Source organism: Scyliorhinus canicula, chromosome 5, assembly GCF_902713615.1.
Source record: "Scyliorhinus canicula chromosome 5, sScyCan1.1, whole genome shotgun sequence".
NCBI classification, from domain to species: domain Eukaryota; kingdom Metazoa; phylum Chordata; class Chondrichthyes; order Carcharhiniformes; family Scyliorhinidae; genus Scyliorhinus; species Scyliorhinus canicula.
The window spans coordinates 222786830-222805927 of NC_052150.1; the positions used below are offsets into that span (position 1 = coordinate 222786830).

General features: G+C 50.3%; 1 protein-coding gene across 3 annotated transcripts in view; it reads left to right on the forward strand.

Annotated features, from left to right (window-relative positions):
• The first annotated feature begins 16887 nt into the window (after window positions 1-16887).
• Window positions 16888-19098, forward strand: part of bmb (brambleberry) — a 33833-nt gene continuing 31622 nt past the window's right edge. For all 3 annotated transcript variants that reach the window (XM_038798598.1, XM_038798599.1, XM_038798600.1), the window contains exon 1: window positions 16888-17322. In XM_038798598.1, coding sequence (XP_038654526.1) covers window positions 17071-17322 — 252 coding nt within the window. In that variant the 5' untranslated portion in view covers window positions 16888-17070. The remainder of the gene's footprint in view (window positions 17323-19098) is intronic.

Sequence of the window (19098 nt, forward strand, 5' to 3'; positions counted from 1 at the left end):
TGTATTACGCGTTTATTGGAGTGTATTAACACGCCTCCGTTTAAAGGCCGTGTGCTTAACACTGCTACAGCTCTGTGTGTGTATTTTCAGCTCGGAGTCGCCAGGTGCCGTATTTAGACACCTCACAAGTATTTCAAGGTCAGGTTCAAAGTAATAAAACTATACACCGATTAGTAAGTTCAAACGATTAATATTTATTATACAAATATAATAAATACGCATGCACACGCTAAAGACTAATACTTATTTCTACTATTAAACGACTAAATACTTATCTAAGTAGGAACCAGCAAGGTCAGGGGACAAGGCCTTTGTTCCTTCCTGGGCTGCACCTTCTGTTCGCTAATAGTCGAATAATGTATAAGCAATGCCGGGTTCACGTAGCGAGCGTCGTTTGGCACTTACTGAACGATGGCTGGTGCTCAACGGCCGGTGATGAAAGACAGGATCTGGAGGCTGGAGTCGGAGTCAGAACAGCAGTCTAAGCCGGAGCACAAAAACAGACAGAACCATGTGCGGGGTCTATCTTTATAGGGCCCCCAATGTCCGTGCCTTTTTGGGGCGGGCCTTTACCTGCCATGTATCGATTGGGTTATTTCCCAATCGATGTCTTACAGACCCCCAATCTGAGGGTCTCTTCTCGATGGGTGGGGCGGTCTCTAGGGTCTTTTGTGATGGATACTTCTGGTGCCGTTTCGTCTGGGCGTCCACTCAAAGTATCCATTCAAACCCAAATGTTGCTATTGTGTGTGCCCAGATCTGGATTGCCTCATTACTATGCAAAGCGTTTTGCTATTTACACCTTTGGTTGAGATCTTCCACCTGGCCATAAACTAGTTTCGTTACGTGCAGAATGCTAATTAGCCTTTGCAGACTGCTTGTCCTGGCTAAAACTGTTTTCTCCCTACAGTCTTAGCAGTTCTCCATTTTGTTAGCCCAGTGTCCATCTTAGGTGGCTACACTACGCAACTTAACTGTACTATCTCATATACGGAGGCCCTGGCCATGCTCGACTGAATGTACGTGCGGCCCATCAACGAGGTCTACGCGCACCATATTTTCACGACCCGCCACCAGCGCCCCGCGGAGTTGCTGGAAGACTTTCTGCGCGATTTAAAAGCCCTAGCTTTGGACTGCAATTTTCAGGCTGTATCAGCCGCCCAGCATATGGAACTTGCTGTCCGTGATGTATACGTGGCAGGGCTCAGGTCCAACTATGTGCGCCAACGGTTGCTTGAGAAAGGGGCCCAGAACTTGGAGGACACTGTAGAGTTAGCTACAACCATGGAGGTCTCGTTCCACAGCCTCACCTCGTTCCCCGCGGACCAAGCGATCCCATCATGGGCCCCCGACCAGCGACTGCCCCAGGCCTGTGCCGCGCAGCCACCCACCCACTATGCAGCACCAACGTGCCATTTTTGTGGACAGCCCCAACACCGACGGCAGCACTTCATCTCAAAGACTACGACCTCAGCGGACAGTCATCACGGGGCCTCTCCAGCACAGCTGATCGAGCCGCCGACTACCCACAACTCAGCGCGGTCACGTTGGACTAGTCGCGACCGAAACACCTTCGGAATTCTATGATGACCGTTAAAATCAATGGGTACAGGACACCGTGCCTCTTCGACTCCGGGAGCACCGAAAGCTTCATACACCCAGAACTGGGGCACTACCACGGGGGTTTTGCTCCCAGCTTGGTTGAAGACACCGGGCCTGGTTCTCCTCCGGAAGCACGTCCGGGCACACACAACTGATCCACTCGTAGAAAGAGTGCTCCTACTCCATTCAAACCCCCAATACGCTTTCATTGAATACCCTGACGGCCGTCAGGACACTGTTTCCCTCCGGGACCTGGAGCCTGCAGGATCCAACTCCACCACTACCGCCGAGGTACCCCCCCACGCTACACCCTACCCAACCCTCCGCGCCCTGCACCCCCGCACCTATAGGTTCCCTGCGCTCCCCGTCGCACTGGTCGGGTACGAAGCTCGGACCAAATCACCCCTGGAGTCCACCATCGTACCCTCACCGACCGCCACCACCCAGCCACCCGGAGAGGCTGCAACCCCGGTGCTCCGCCGATCCCAAAGGACGACTCGGCCACCGGACCGGCTCAATTTGTAGACCCGTCACCCCCGCCGGACTTGATTTTTTTTACAGGGGGTGAATGTGCCATCGTAATTCACACTGTATTGCCTTGCATGTATTGTGTCCTTGTGGGCTCTGTATGTGAGCCGTTGCGCGGCTCTGCCCATAGGGGGAGATGAGGAGTTTGTACTGGGCTCCACCCTTGGCTCCGCCCATGGCTCCTCCCACTAACCAGAGGTATAAAGCACTGCAGCCGTAAGCCTGCTCTCAGTTCCTCTGGTCGCAGGCTGGCTTAGTTGTAAGACTATTAAAACCACAGTTTACTTCCAATCACGTGTCTGGTGAATTGATGGTCACATCATCCCCATAACCCCTGATCCCCTTATTAATCAATAACCTATCTCTATCTTAAAGATACTCAGTGATTTGGCCTCCACGGCCTTCTGCGGCAAAGAGTTCCACAGATTCAGCACCCTCTGGCTGAAGAAATTCGTCCACATCTCTGTTTTAAAGGATCATCCCTTTAGAACAAAGACAAAGAACAAAGAAAATTACAGCACAGGAACAGGCCCTTCGGCCCTCCCAGCCTGCGCCGATCCAGATCCATTATCTAAGCCTGTTGCCTATTTTCCAAGGATCTACTTCCCTCTGTTCCCGCCCATTCATATATCTGTCCAGATGCATCTTAAATGATGCTATCGTGCCCGCCTCTACCACCACCGCTGGGAAAGCGTTCCAGGCACACACCACCCTCTGCATAAATAGCTTTCCACACACATCTCCCTTAAACTTTCCCCCTCTCACTTTGAAATCGTGACCCCTTGTAATTGACACCCCCACTCTTGGAAAAAGCTTGTTGCTATCCACCCTGCCCATACCTCTCATAATTGTTTAGACCTCAATCAAGTCTCCCCTCAACCTCCGTCTTTCCAACGAAAACAATCCTAATCTACTCAACCTTTCTTCATAGCTAGCACCCTCCATACCAGGCAACATCCTGGTGAACCTCCTCTGCACCCTCTCTAAAGCATCCACATCTTTCTAGTAATGTGGCGACCAGAACTGCACACAGTATTCCAAATGTGGCCTAACCAAAGTCCTATACAACTGTAACATGAGCTGCCGACTCTTGTACTCAATACCCCGTCCGATAAAGGCAAGCATGCTATATGCCTTCTTGACCACTCTATCGACCTGTGTTGCCACCTTCAGGGTACAATGGACCTGAACTCCCAGATCTCTCTGTACATCAATTTTCCCCAGGACTCTTCCATTGACCATATAGTCTGCTCTTGAATTAAATCATCCAAAATGCATCACCTCGCATTTGCCTGGATTGAACTCCATCTGCCATTTCTCTGCCCAACTCTCCAATCTATCTATATTTTGCTGTATTCTCTGACAGTCCTCTTCGCTATCTGCAACTCCACCAATCTTAGTATCATCTGCAAACTTGCTCATCAGACCACCTACAACCTTCGTCCAGCTCATTTATGTATATCACAAACAACAGTGGTCCGAGCACGGATCCCTGTGGAACACCACTAGTCACCTTTCTCCATTTTGAGACACTCCCTTCCACCACTAATCTCTGTCTCCTGTTGCCCAGCCAGTTCTTTATCCATCTAGCTTGTACACCCTGAACCCCATACGACTTCACTTTTTCCATCAACCTGCCATGGGAAACTTTATCAAACACCTTACTGAAGTCCATGTATATGACATCTGCAACCCTTCCCTCATCAATTAACTTTGTCACTTTCTCAAAGAATTCTATTAGGTTTGTAAGACATGACCTTCTCTGCACAAAACCATGCTGCCTATCACTGATAAGTCTATTTTCTTCCAAATGTGAATAGATCCTATCCCTCAGTATCTTCTCCAACAGTGTGCCTACCACTGACGTCAAGCTCACAGGTCTATAATTCCCTGGATTATCCCTGCTACCCTTCTTAAACAAAGGGACAACATTAGCAATTCTCCAGTCCTCCAGGACCTCACCCGTGCTCAAGGATGCTGCAAAGATATCTGTTAAGGCCCCAGCTATTTTGTCCCTCGTTTCCCTCAGTAACCTGGGATAGATCCCATCCGGTCCTGGGGACTTGTCCACCTTAATGTCTTTTAGAATACCCAAAACTTCCCCTTTCCGTATGACAACTTGACCTAGAGTATTTAAACATCCATCCCTAGCCTCAACATCCGTCATGTCCCTCTCCTTGGTGAATACCGATGCAAAGTACTCGTTAAGAATCTCACCCATTTCCTCTGACTCCACGCATAAATTCCCTCTTTTGTCTTTGAGTGGGCCAATCCTTTCTCTAGTTACCCTCTTGCTCCTTATATACGAATAAAAGGCTTTGGGATTTTCCTTAACCCTGTTAGCCAAAGATATTTCATGACCCCTTTTAGCCCTCTTTATTGCGCGTTTGAGATTTGTCCTACTTTCCCGATTTTCCTCCAAAGCTTCATCGGTTTTAAGTCGCCTAGATCTTGTGTATGCTTCCTTTTTCTATTTAGCTAGTCTCACAATTCCACCCGTCATCCATGGTTCCCTAAAATTGCCATTTCTATCCCTCATTTTCACAGGGACATGTCTGTCCTGCACTCTAATCAATCTTTCCTTAAAAGACTCCCACATTTCAAATGTGGATTTACCCTTAAACAGCTGCTCCCAATCCACATTCCCTAGCTCCTGCCGAATTTTGTTATACTTGGCCGTTCCCCAATTTAGCACTCTTCCTTTAGGACCACTCTCGTAGAGTATTAGAGTATTCTAAAATTTACGGAATTGTGATCGCTATTCCCAAACTATCACCGACTGAAACTTGAACCACCTGGCTGGGATCATTCCCCAATACCAGGTCCAGTATGGCCCCTTCCCGAGACGGACTATTTACTTACTGCTCTAAAAAACTCTCCTAGATGCTCCTTACAAATTCTGCTCTACCTACGCCTCCAACACTACACGAGTCCCATTCAATGTTGGGGAAGTTAAAATCTCCCATCACGACCACCCTATTGCTCTTACGTTTTTCTATAATCTGTCTACATATTTGTACCTCTACTTCACGCTCGCTTTTGGGAGGCCTGCAGTAAAGTCCCAACAATGTTACTGCACCCTTCCTATTTCTTAGCTCTACCCATATTGCCTCAGTGCTCGAATCCTCCATCGTGCCCTCCTTAATCACAGTTGTGATATCATCTCTGACCAGTAATGCAACTCCTCCACCCCTTTTACCTCCCTCTCTATCCCTCCTGAAGCATCTATACCCTGGGATATTTAGTTGCCAGTCTTTCCCATCCCTCAACCAAGTCTCAGTAATACCAATAACATCATATTCCCAGGTACTAATCCAAGCCCTAAATTCATCTGCCTTACCTGCTACACTTCTCGCATGAAACCCAATGCACCTCAGACCATCTGTCCCTTTGCGTTCATCATCTCTTCCCTGTCTACTCTTCCCCTTAGTCACATTGAGGTTATTATCTAGTACCTTACTGGCTTTAGTTGCTACCTCTTTACTGACCTCTCACTTCCTAATCTGGTTCCCATACCCCTGCCACATTAGTTTAAAACCTCCCCAACAGTGTTAGCAAAAGTACCCCCTGGGACCTTGGTTTCAGTCCTGCCAAGGTGTAGACCATCCGATTTGTAATGGTCACACCGCCCCCAGAACCGGTTCCAATGTCCCAAAAATCTGAACCCCCTCCCTCCTGCACCATCTCTCAAGCCACGTATTCATTTTGACTATTCTTGAATTTCTACTCTGACAGTCTCGTGGCACTGGTAGCAATCCTGAGATTACTACCTTTGAGGTCCTACTTTTTAACTTATCTCCTAACTCCCTAAATTCTGATTTTAGGACCTCATCCCGTTTTTTACCTATATCGTTGGTGCCTATATGCACCACGACAACGGCTGTTCACCCACCCCCTTCAGTTTGTCCTGCAGCCGTTCTGAGACATCCCTGACCCGTGCACCCGGGAGGCAACATACCATTCGGGAGTCTCGTTTTCAAGCACAGAAACGCCTGTCTACTCCCCTTACGATTGAATCCCCTATGACTATAGCCCTGCCAGTCTTTTTCCCGCCCTTTTGTGCAGCAGAGCCAGCCACGGTGCCATGAACCTGGCTACTACTGCCTTCCCCTGGTCATCTCCCCCAACAGTATCCAAAACGGTATAACGGTTTTGGAGGGAGATGACCACAGGGGACACCTGCACTGCCTTCCTGCTCTTTCTCTGCCTTTTGGTCACCCATTCCCTGTCTCCCTCACCAATCCTAATCTGCGGTGTGACCAACTCACTGAACGGGCTATCCACGACCTCCTCAGCATCGTGGATGCTCCAAAGTGAGTCCGTCCGCAGCTCCAGAGCCGTCATGCCGTCTAACAGGAGCTGCAGCTGGACACACTTCCTGCACATGAAGGAGTCAGGGGCATCGGCCGTGTCCCTAAACTCCCACATTGAGCACGAGGAGCATAACACGGGTCTGGGATCTCCTGCCATTTTTACACTTTACCTTAACTGATTACAGATATAGTCTGAGATGGTGTCCTCTGCTTCTAGTTTCTCCAACAAGTGGAAACATCCTCTCCATGTCAGTAGGCCTCGCAGTATCCTGTAAGTTTCAATAAGATCCCCCCTCATCCTTCTAAACTCCGAGTACAGACCCAGAGTCCTCAACCGTTCCTCATATAACAAGTTCTTCATTCCAGGGATCATTCTTGTGAACCTCCTCTGGACCCTTTCCAAGGCCAGAACATCCTTCCTTAAATACGGGGCCCAAAACTGCTCACTGTGAAGCAACAGTGCTATCCACTATGCTGCCCATGGTGCACCAGTGCTAATGGTGGGCTTTAAAAATGCAGAGCTGGGCTGGGGGCTGTGCCGGGCTGGGCTGGGGCAGAGAAGGGCTGCGGGGGGGGGGGGGGGGCAGAGCCGGGGGGGGGGGGGGCAGAGCCGGGCTGGGGGGGCAGAGCTGGGCTGGGGGGCAGAGCCGGGCTGGGGGGGCAGAGCCGGGCTGGGGGGGGGGGGCAGAGCCGGGCTGGGGGGCAGAGCCGGGCTGCTACCAGGACTTGATGTTCTGAGTTATAAGGAGATGCTGGATAGGTTGGGACTTTTTTCCCTGGAGTGGAGGAGGCATAGGCGTGATCTCACAGAGGTCTATAAAATAATGAGGAGCATAGATAAGGTAGATAGTCAACATCTTTTCCCAAAGGTAGAAGAGTCTAGAAATAGAGGGCATAGAACATATAACAGTCCAGCACAGTACAGGCCCTTCAGCCCACAATTTGTGCCAACCATTTATCCTAATCTCAGATCAACCTACCCTACACCCCTTCAATTTACTGCTGTCCATGGTGCCTGTCCAAGAGTCGCTTAAATGTCCCTAATGACTCTGACTCCACCACCTCTACTGGCAGTACATTCCACACACCCACCACTCTCTGTGTAAAAAAACTACCTCTAAAATCTCCCCTATAGTCTCTGGCTATCCACTCTATCCATGCCTCTCATCACCTTGTACACTTCTATCAAGTCACTTCTCTTCCTTCTTCACTCCAGTGAGAAAAGCCCGAGCTCCCTCAACCTTTCTTCAAAAGACATGCCCTCCAGTCCAGGCAGCATCCTGGTAAATCTCCTCTGCACCCTCTCCAAAGCATCCACATCCTTCCTACAATGAGGCGACCAGACCTGGACACAATATTCCAAGTGTGGTCGAACTAGGGTTTTATAAAACTGCAGCAAAACCTCGCGGCTCTTAAACTCAATACCCCTGTTAATGAAAGCCAACACACCATACCCTCCTTAGCAACTATATCAACCAGGGTGGCAACTTTGAGGGATCTATGCACATGGACCACAAGATCCCTCTGTTCCTCCACACTTCCAAATGAATCACTTCACATTTATCGAGGTTGAACTCCACCTGCCACTTCTCAGCCCAGCTCTGCATCCTGTCAATTTCCTGTTGTAACCTGCAACAGCCCTCGACACGTTCTACAACTCCACCAATAGGTTTAAGGTGAGAGGGGAGAGATACAAAAGAGACCAGAGGGGAAATTCTTTCTCACAGAGGGTGGTGAGCATCTGGAACAGGCTGCCAGAGGCAGTGGTAGAGGCGGATACAATTTTGTCCTTTAAAAAGCAGTTAGACAGTTACATGGGCAGGGTGGGTATAGAGGGATATGGGCCAAATGTGGGCAAGTGGGACTAGCTTAGTGATAGAAACTGGGCAGCATGGACAAGCTGGGCTGAAGGGCCTGTTTCCGTGCTGTAAACATCTATGACTCTATCTATAACTCTAGCACCGGGCTGGTCTGGGGACAGAGCCGGGCCGGGGGTGGGGGACAGAGGCAAGCTGGGGGTGGGGGGGGTACAGAGCTGGGTTGGGCAGGGGGGGCAGAGCTGGGTTGGGCAGGGGGGGGCAGAGCTGGGCTGGGCTGGGGCACAGAGCTGGGCTGGGCTGAGCTGGGGAAAAAGTCGGGCTGGGCTGGGGGACAGTGGCCTGTTCAACGTTTAGTTGCTGTTGTATAAAGAGTCAAAAGTTCTGCTCCTTTTCACCAACACCTTTATTTCAGTTCAACAGACTCTGCACAAAACCATCAAATCACATCACCTGACACAAAGGCCACCTGAAGCACCTTGACTTATCAGTGTCAATTATTGGATACTTAACATAAATGAGACAACTAATTGCAATGTCTCTTAACGCATTACTTAACAGTCTCCCCTTCCTTGGAGAAGAAAAATAATTAGGTGAAAACAAAATTTCAAGAAACTCAAAAACACACGTAATTTCCCCCCCTTTTTTCATTATTTTTTTGGGGAAAAAAAAAACAGTCACAGAAACAGATGCCCTTCATTAACAATATCCAAAAGTTTCTGTGAACTACGCCCTCTTTTTGTAAAACAGTCTGACAATTGATAGCTACTGTCGACCCATTTAATTTTTGCTATCTCCCCCCTGTCCAACATCTGCTTCAAACTTGCGATATCGATCCTTAACCTTTATTCATTGTCACTTTTTGTAGAGTGCACATTTTCCCACAGGGATTTATTGTCAATGTGACACTCAATAGGTATATTACCCAAATCCCCTAATCCCAAAATTTCTGTCAATATCTGAGATATATAAAAGGCCATATCCACCGCCTGTACAAGGCTTAATGTCTCAGCAGCCAAAGTGATTTTGACCACTCTCCTTATTTTCTTTGTTTCCCACACAAGAGGGCAACATTTACCATTGTTCCCCAAAAGGAAAATTCTAAAACCTCCTGCGCTTGAAACCCCATCACATAAATTTGCATAGGACGCATCAATATAAACTATGAGTTTCAAGTGCCTAAGGTCACCTAAAACTGGGAACCTCAAAACACACACCCGCATTTTTAGTTTGGCCAACGCTTTATTTGCTCTTATTATGTCTTCCACTTTGGGATCATTCATTTTTTGTACTCAACTCTAAGACATCAAAACTCACATCCAGTCCAGTCTGTCTACCTAACCAATTCAGTTGCCCAATTAAACTTCGCAGTTGCTCTTTTTCCATCTTTGAAACCATTGCGTCTTTTTGTGAAACCCAACCACAATTAATTGCTATTGGGCTGATGCTTTCCAAATAAGATTGCTGATGTAAAGTTGCCCCTAACTTAGTCTGTCTGATTTCAAGTCCAATATATTTAAATGCACCGGAAGCCTGACTTCCAACCCTGAATTCTTGCCTCAAACCAGAGATTACAATAGCTTCAAAATCACCAGTCCCACCCCACAGAAAATCATTGACATGCGTCATAAAGATGCCAGAAAGATTTCCTTTATAATGCCAGTAAAACATTGCCGGATCGGCTTTCAACTGGCAACAGCCTAATTTTAACAAAACTGACCTGACCGGAAAATACCAGACTCTAGACGCATCATTTAATCCAGATACACATTTATTCAACTTCCAGAGTACCCCTTCTGTGTTAGCTGCTTCTTTAGGAGGACAAAGAAAAATGTCTCTCTGAAGCTGATGCCCCTGCAAAAAGGCAGCTTTTATATCTATAGATTTGCATTCCCATGCCTTTGTGGCTAATAGAGCCAAGAAGATCTTTAAAATAACCTTTCCTGCTGTAGGTGAATCTACCCTTAAATCCTGATCTTCTACGTTTTGTTCAAATCCCCTTGCCACAAGCTTGCCCTTTGCCTTATAAATTGCATCCGGAAGGACCTTTTCCATGCAAATCCAGCTGTGGGATAGAGCTCTTTGTCCCCTATCCGGTACTTCTGTGTATACCCCAAATTCACTCCAACTATGCAATTCTTGCTGTTTAGCATCTTTGATAACTTTTTCATCTAATTTATTGGAAGCCACCAAAATCTCACGTGCAGGTGGGCTTCTACTCCTATTAATATTCGTAGTCTTACTCATGTTCTGAGACCTTGATAAAGTACGTCCCCTCTCCCGCCTGGTTTCTCGATCTGTACTGCTACTGCTTGACCTTTCCTGTTCTAATTCATCAGAAGTGTTGTGTTCCTCTACAGAAGCCCTGTCTATATCAGTTAACTGGTCCTCATAGTTCTGTAACACTTGCGTACCAGATGACCCTGGTTCCTAGTCATGTCCGTCTTGATTTTAACAACTCACCATTATTCTTAGAATTCCCCCTATACCAAAAAGGGCCGACATTCTAAATGGTGAACAGGAATTCTCACTCCCTGACCCCGATGCAGGCTTCAGTGGGTTCTATCCAGGTCAAACTATATTTTCAAGTTATCCCCCGGTATAACCCATACCTTCACCGAAGATTTCATCTACTTACCACTTAGTAGCATCGATCCTGGGTCCCGCATTGTTAAGTAAGTAAAGTAGACTTTAGGAATAGCCACTTTTTCAGGTTAAGTTATTTTATTATTATATTTTTTCTTTTAAAAGCTGCAAACACTTTCTTTACAGAAAGGTAAAAAGATCTTGCTTCTGGATCCTGCTGGTTGGTTGAAGGGACCTTCAGGCCCACCTTGACAGTCAATCTTCTTTAAAGTCTGGTCTTCTTGAAACGTGTTCGCTGGTTAGCTCTGTTGCTGTGTCTTGTCGATCCCATGTATTGAGCTATAAGAGCTGGCTCTGGTAGCTATCTCTCAGCTAACTCTGACTCCTGTTTAAATTTTAGTCTTCCTTAGATATATAGCTGTTTAAGGTCGGCTGCTCGTCTTGTATTTCCCATGACTGAGCTGTGAAAGCTGAATATGCTTCTCTCCTCTCTCTGAGTTCTCCTCCCCTTTCCTTCTGGTTGTGCTCCCTGGGTTTATATTCTCTTTCTAACAATTATTATGTTTTTATTACCTTATTGTAAATTAACTTATTTCACTTTGATTGTTAAAAAGTATCTTTGATCTAAACATTTTAATACAACTAAATATTCATTTTGGGCATGATCTGATTACATTGTCCTTTGTGATGTTCAAAGTTCCTTTGTGATATTCAAAAAATGCTTTGGTTTCAAGAGGTATTACTTTTAATTTCTGTCATTTGAACAGTTTAATTTTCCAATTGTCCCCAGCTCATGACTTTGCCTTTGATTTTGACTTTAAATTATGTTTCTCCTAGACTGATTGTCTCCAATTTTCTTTAATTTACCTGATGTTATCAAAATTTCACACTTAGAATTGACACCAAATTCAACTGAACATCATCCATCCTTTCCAGCTGTTTAATAAGAGAGTTAATTTCAATGAAGGTGTGAAACCTTTGCTTTTAGCTGTATGCTAAAATTTCACTTGGTTATGACTTGAAAGACCTACCTGTTTTAAACATTCGTCACTTAATTCAATTGAAACCTTCATCTATGCTTTTCCAGATGCTTCCTAAGATAGTTACTTTCAATGAAGGTGTGAGCCATTGTTTTAGCTTAATACATGAATCCTGTGTGTTTGCTAAGACTGCTTGTGAGAAATAATCTGCATTTTATAATCCTGCTCTTTGCAGCTGCTATTAACCTTTTCTGGGGTCTTTCCCTGTATCCTCTCATGTTTTTCTCAGACCAGATATTGCCAGATGCCCATGTTTGAAATGACACATTTTTCTGTATTTTCAATAAGTCTGCTCTGACTAAATTTGAAATCTGTACTCATTATCCTTGATAAGTTTGATTGCCATGTTGCAAAATAATTGTTTTGCCATCTATGCCTATGATATTCCCTGGGCCTTTCCGTTCATTAAAATTGTCTCTCTTATAGTGTACTATGTCTCCTTGCTGAAAAACATTATCTGATGGCCGTACATTATGCCTTAAACCTCTGTGAATTCTTTCAGAGACTTCTGTTTCCAAAAAGGCTTTTCTACTGCTATGTAATGCATTTAAATGCTCAGCAAAGGCAGAGCTAATTGTAGTCCCTTCCCAAGCTGGAGTCTGGTCATCCAAAATGGGCGGAATTTTAGGATTTCTACCAAAAACTAATTGATAGGGACGATAGCCCCCAACCATCTGCAATGAATTCTTTGCATGTACCGCCCATGCTAAAGCTGAATTTAGCCTGCCATTCGGTCTATCTGCCAAAATTTTCCAGAGCATGTCGATTACAGCATGGTTTCTTTCACACACACCATTACTAAATGGGCTTTCCGCAGCCGTATTCATAACTGTGATATTCACGTTTTCACACATATCCCTAAACTCATCATTAGCAAATTCTCCCCCATTGTCTGTAAGGAATTTTGCCGGTGGGCCCATTCCTGTCCCTATCCATTTTTCCACGATTTGATCCAGAATTACTCTCTTTTCTTTGCTTCATACAATCGTTGATTGACTAAATCTACAAAATGCAAAATAAATATATTATTGGCTTTATCCCAGATCTTAAGGTCCATGGCCACAATGTTGTTAAAATCCCTGGCCAAAGGTAGGGTTACTACTGGTCGTGCTGGTGCCCTTCTGTACTTCCTGCAAACATCACAGCGATCACTAACCTGTTCTATCAGTCTTCATCCCTTACCCCTGCATCCTTTAATAAATTTTTCAGCCTCCGAGGAGACGGATGTGCAAATTGCCTATGCGGGTTTAATATAACAAGCTTTTATCAGCTGCCATTAACACATCCTTAACAACTTTACTTGAAATATTATTTGTCAGTAATGGAATAGTGTGCCGACTGTGTAAATTGTAAGTCCACTGTCTTTCCAAAAATTGTTGCCTTATCCTGTTCCATATCCAGTTTCATGTATGCTTTCTTCATCGACGGTCTGCTCAGAAGCAAAGGTATCTCACTTGATACAACATCCGTGCTAATGAAATGATTCACTCTGGCAATATTGCAAGGGACACCACTCTTTTCAGCGACTTCAGGGTATTATCACCCCAAAACCTGAAATTTGAGGAACTTTCAAATTCCTTAACCTTGTTATGATTTTCAGCATTCAAGGAGTCCAGGTAACATTTAAAAAAATATATTTTTATTCTCCTCCTTTTTCACATTTTCTCCTGAATTTACACCCACCAACAATAAACAATAATCAGCAACAAATATGCCAATCCCTATAACAATAACAACGATCCCATCCTCCCACCAACTCCCAAACATCAGCCCGCATGTTTACATAAACATATGACAAAAAGGAATCAGGGATTACCCATAGTCACTCTTAATACACACAACCCCCCTCCCCCAAACCCTCCCACCCATCCCCCCCCAACTAATGTTTGATGTTATCCAGTTCTTGAAAGTGCATAATGAATAATGCCCACGACTTGTAGAACCCCTCCGTCCTTCCCCTGAGTTCAAACTTCTCAAGGGCCAAATATTCCAACAGGTCCCCCTGCCACGCCAGGGCACAGGGTGCTCTCCATCCCAGCAGGATCCGCCTTTGGGCGATCAACAAGGCGAAGGCTATGATATCTGCCTCCGCACCCGTTTCCAACCCTGGCTGGTCCAACACCCTGAATATGGCCTCCCGGGGCCCCGGGTCCAGTTTCACATGCAGCACCTTGGAAATGACCCTAAACACCTCCTTGCAGTACTCCCCAAGCTTTGGACAGGACCAAAACATATGAACGTGATTAGCGCCCCCCCCCCCTTTGCAACGCTCACACACATCTTCTACCCCTTCAAACAGCCGGCTCATCCTCGCCCTCGTGAGGTGTGCCCTGTACACCACCTTCAGCTGTATCAGCCCCAACCTTGCACACTAGGTGGAGGCATTTACTCTCCGGAGCACTTCATACCAGAACCCCTCCTCCATACCCTCTCCCAACTCTTCCTCCCACTTTGCTTTGATCCCTTCCAGTGGTGCCTTTTCCTCTTCCAAAATAGCTCCGTACACTGCTGACACTACCCCCTTCTCCAGTCCCCTTGCCATCAGCACCTCCTCCAGCAATGTGGAGGCCAGTTCCACCGGGAAGCTCTGTATCTCCTTCCTGGCATAATCGCAAACCTGCACGTATCTAAACATTTCCCCCTGCTCCAGCCCATACTTCGATTCCAGCTCCTTCAATCCTGCAAACCGACCCCTAAGAAACAAATCTTTTAGCGTCTTAATCCCCTTCTCTTCCCATTTCCGAAAACTTCCATCCCACCTCCCTGGCTCAAATCTGTGGTTCCCCTGAATCAGAATTTCCCTTGACCCTGCCCCCAACCCGAAGTGTTGGCAAAACTGCCTCCAGATTTTCAATGGGGCTGAGCCGGGGAGGGGCTGAGCCAGGGAGGAGGGGGGGAGGGGCTGAGCCGGGGAGGAGGGGGGGAAGGGGCTGAGCCGGGGAGGAGGGGGGGAAGGGGCTGAGCCGGGGAAGGGGGGGGGGAGAGGCTGAGCCGGGGAGGGGCGGGGGAGAGGCTGAGCCGGGGAGGGGGGGGGAGAGGCTGAGCCGGGAGGGGGAGAGGCTGAGCCGGGGAGAGGGGGGGAGAGGCTGAGCCGGGGGGGGGGAGAGGCTGAGCCGGGGGGGGGGAGGGGCTGAGCCGGGGGGGGGGGGGGAGGGGGAGGGGCTGAGCCGGGGGGGGGAGGGGCTGAGCTGGGGAGGGGGGGGAGGGGCTGAGCTGGGGAGGGGGGGAGGGGCTGAGCTGGGGAGGGGGGTAGGGGCTGAGCCGGGGGGAGGGGCTGAGCAGGGGGAGGGGCTGAGCGGGAGGGGAGGGGCTGAACCGGGGGGGGCTGAGCCGGGGAGTGGCTGAGCCGGGGAGGTGGGAGGGGGGAGGGTCTGAGCCGGGGAGGGGCTGAGGCGGGGATGTGAGGGGCTGAGGCGGGGATGTGAGGGGCTGAGGCGGGGGGGGGGGCTGAGGCGGGGGGGGGGGGGGCTGAGGGGGGGGGGGGGGGGGGGCTGAGCCGGGGAGGGGGGGAGGGGGGGGAGGGGGGGAGGGGCTGAGCCGGGGAGTGGGCGAGGGGCTGAGCAAGGTAGGGGGGGAGGGACTGAGCAGGGTGGGGGGGAGGGGCTGAGCAGGGGGGGGGGGGAGGGGCGGGGCAGGGGGGGGGGGAGGGGCTGAGCAGGGTGGGGGGGGTGGGGCTGAGCAGGGTGGGGGGGAGGGGCTGAGCAGGGGAGGGGGGAGGGGCTGAGCAGGGGAAGGGGTAAAAACTGAAAAGGGGAGGGGCTGAGCAGGGGAGGGGGAGGGGCTAAGCAGGGGGGGAGGGGGCTGAGATGGGAAGGGGCTGGGCTGGGCCGGGGAGGGGGGAGGGGCTGAGCAAGGGAGGGGCTGAGCAGGGGAGGGGCAGGGGCTGAGTCAGGGAGGGGGCAGGGGCTGAGTCGGGGAGGGGGGAGTGGCTGAGTCAGGGAGGGGCTGAGCCGGGGAGGGAGGGGCTGAGCCGGGAGTGGGGGAGGGGCTGAGCCGGGGAGGGGCAGAGCCGGGAAGGGGGGAGGGGCTGAGCCGGGAAGGGGGGAGGGGCTGAGCCGGGAAGGGGGGAGGGGCTGAGCCGGGGCCGGTAGGGGGGAGGGGCTGAGCCGGGGACTGTTGCGGCTCAGTGACCGTCTCGAACCCCGGTGGGCGGGGCTTGTCCTGAGCGCGCGGCGGAGCTGATTGGCCGCCTCCCTTAAAGAGGGGAGCGCGCGGCGGATTCAAACCTGGAGACGGTTTAACCGCCAGAGACTGACCCCGAACACTGAACTGGCCACTGACCCTGAGCCGGCCGTGACCCCGAACCCGCAGACACTGAGCCGGCCGTGACCCCGAGCCCGCGGATACTGAGCCGGCCGTGACCCCGAACCCGCAGACACTGAGCCGGCCGTGACCCCGAACCCGCAGACACTGAGCCGGCCGTGACCCCGAACCCGCGGACACTGAGCCAGCCGTGACCCCGAACCAGCGGACACTGAGCCGGCCGTGACCCCGAACCCGCTGACACGGAGCCGGCCGTGACCCCGAACCCGCAGACACTGAGCCGGCCGTGACCCCGAACCCGCAGACACTGAGCCGGCCGTGACCCCGAGCCCGCACACACTGAGCCGACCGTGACCCCGAGCCCGCACACACTGAGCCGACCGTGACCCCGAACCCGCGGACGCTGACCCGGCCGTGACCCCGAGCCCGCGGACACTGACCCGGCCGTGCCCCCGAGCCCGCGGACACTGACCCGGCCGTGACCCCGAGCACTGACCCGGCGTGACCCCGAGCCCGCGGACACTGAGCCAGCCGTGACCCCGAACCAGCGGACACTGAGCCGGCCGTGGCCCCGAACCCGCTGACACGGAGCCGGCCGTGACCCCGAACCCGCACACACTGAGCCGACCGTGACCCCGAACCCGCAGACACTGAGCCGGCCGTGACCCCGAACCCGCAGACACTGAGCCGGCCGTGACCCCGAGCCCGCACACACTGAGCCGACCGTGACCCCGAACCCGCAGACGCTGACCCGGCCGTGACCCCGAGCCCGCGGACACTGACCCGGCCGTGCCCCCGAGCCCGCGGACACTGACCCGGCCGTGACCCCGAGCACTGACCCGGCCGTGACCCCGAGCACTGACCCTTCGGCCGTGACCCCGAGCCCGCGGACACTGAGCCCCGGCTCTCCCTCCCTCCGCCATGCAGGGCGGCCCCCGGCTCCTCCTGCTTCTCGCTCTTTCCTGCCTGGCCGCCGGCCGGTGCCGGGCTGCTTTCGGTTGGTTCCGCCGCCAGGAGGGAGCCGGGGCCCCGGGCAGCTCTCCCACCCCGGGAGGCCGGCTCGCTGTTGCCGGACCCTCGCACCCTCCTTTCGAGATGAGCGCGGTGGATGAGAGGTTTGTGTCGGAAGGCCGGAGGCTGGAGCTGAGTCTGCTGGACAGCTGTCACCAGGCGGTAAGGGGGCAGCGGGCCCGGCATTTACAACTTGCATAAACTGTTGGCGACTTCATGTTGTTTCCAATATCAAACTAGGAAGAAAATACTTGCATTTGTATAGCGCCTAACAAAAGGACAAGAGCAGCAGATACCTGGGAACCCCACCACCTGGAGGTTCCCCTCCAAGTCACTCACTATCCTGACTTGGAAATATAACCTTCACTGTCACTAGGTCAAAATCCTGGAACTCCCTCCCTAACAGCACAGTGGGTCTCCCTGCAGCACTCAAGGAAGCAGTACGGTAGCATTGTGGACAGCACAATTGCTTCACAGCTCCAAGGTCCCATATTCGATTCGCGGCTTGGGTCACTGTCTGTGTGGAGTCTGCACGTTCTCCCCGTGTGTGCGTGGGTTTCCTCCGGGTGCTCTGGTTTCCTCCCACAGTCCTAAGATGTGCAGGTTAGGTGGATTGGCCATGCTAAATTGCCCTTAGTGTCCAAAATTGCCCTTAGTGTTGGGTGGGGTGACTGGGTGATGGAGTGTGGGCTTGGGCAGGGTGCTCTTTCAAAGAACCGGTGCAGACTCGATGAGCCGAATGGCCTCCTTCTGCGCTGTAAATTGTATGTATGTAAGGCAATCACCACCACCTGCCTTCTTCATTGGTCATGGTGGACCATGTCTGAACAATTCACTTCCCTGTGTCTCCACGCTTTTTGTGTTTGACATTTCCAGCATTGGTCGGTTATTGCCTTTTTTTGTTGCTTGAACTGCTTTGATGAAGCTAATTTAGGAATGAGATTTCTGTGGTACGGACCAGGCACTAATAATAATCTTTAATGTCACATGCACGCTGACATTTACACTGCAATTAAGTTACTGTGAAAATCCCTGAGTCACCACATTCAGGCGCCTGTTTGCGTACACGGAAGGAGAATTCAGAATGTCCAAATTACCTAACATCGTGTCTTTCTGGACTTGTGGGAGGAAACCGGAGCACATGGAGACCCACACAGACACTGGGAGAACGTGCAGACTCCGCACAGACAGTGACCCAAGCCGGGAATCGAACCTGGGACCCTGGAGCTGTGAAGCATCTGTGCTACCACTGTGCTGCCCTTACAGACCCTCCTGACCCATTACAGTATTTCAATTAGATCACAGCAGATCTGTAACAAATTTGTCCTCCGCCATAAAATAATATTCCTCCTCTATGTCCTTAACTAACAAAAATCTAACAGTTTCTGTCTTGAAAGACCCAGCTCCCATGGCTTTTATTGTGTAGAATGGGTACAACTAAGGAGTTTTCAGGATCCAAGAGAAACCTGGGGGTATATGTGGATAAGTTATTGAAGTTGAAAGAACGGTGTCTGAGGGATTTCCTCCAGGTGACTCTCAGAATCCCTACAGTGCTCTGCTTTCTTCCTGCAGTCCAAAGATGTGCAGGTTAGGTGGGGTTACAGGGATAGGCAGGGGAGTGGACCTAAGTGGGGAGCTCTTTTGGAGGATTGTAGACTTGATGGGCCAAATGGCCTCCTTCTGCATTGTAGCGATGTATGGAAGAGGAGGGAGAGTGGTTCATGAAATGTACTGTATCATACGTTTCATTAATAGGGACATAAATACAATGGCAAAGGGGTTGTTGAACTTCTGCAAACACTGGTTTGGCCGGAGTATCATGATCAGTTCTGGATGCCACACTTTAGGAAAGATATGAAGACATTAGAGATGGTGCAGAAAAGATTCATGAGAATGGTTCCAGGAATGAGGACTTTTATTTACGGAGAATGGAGAAGT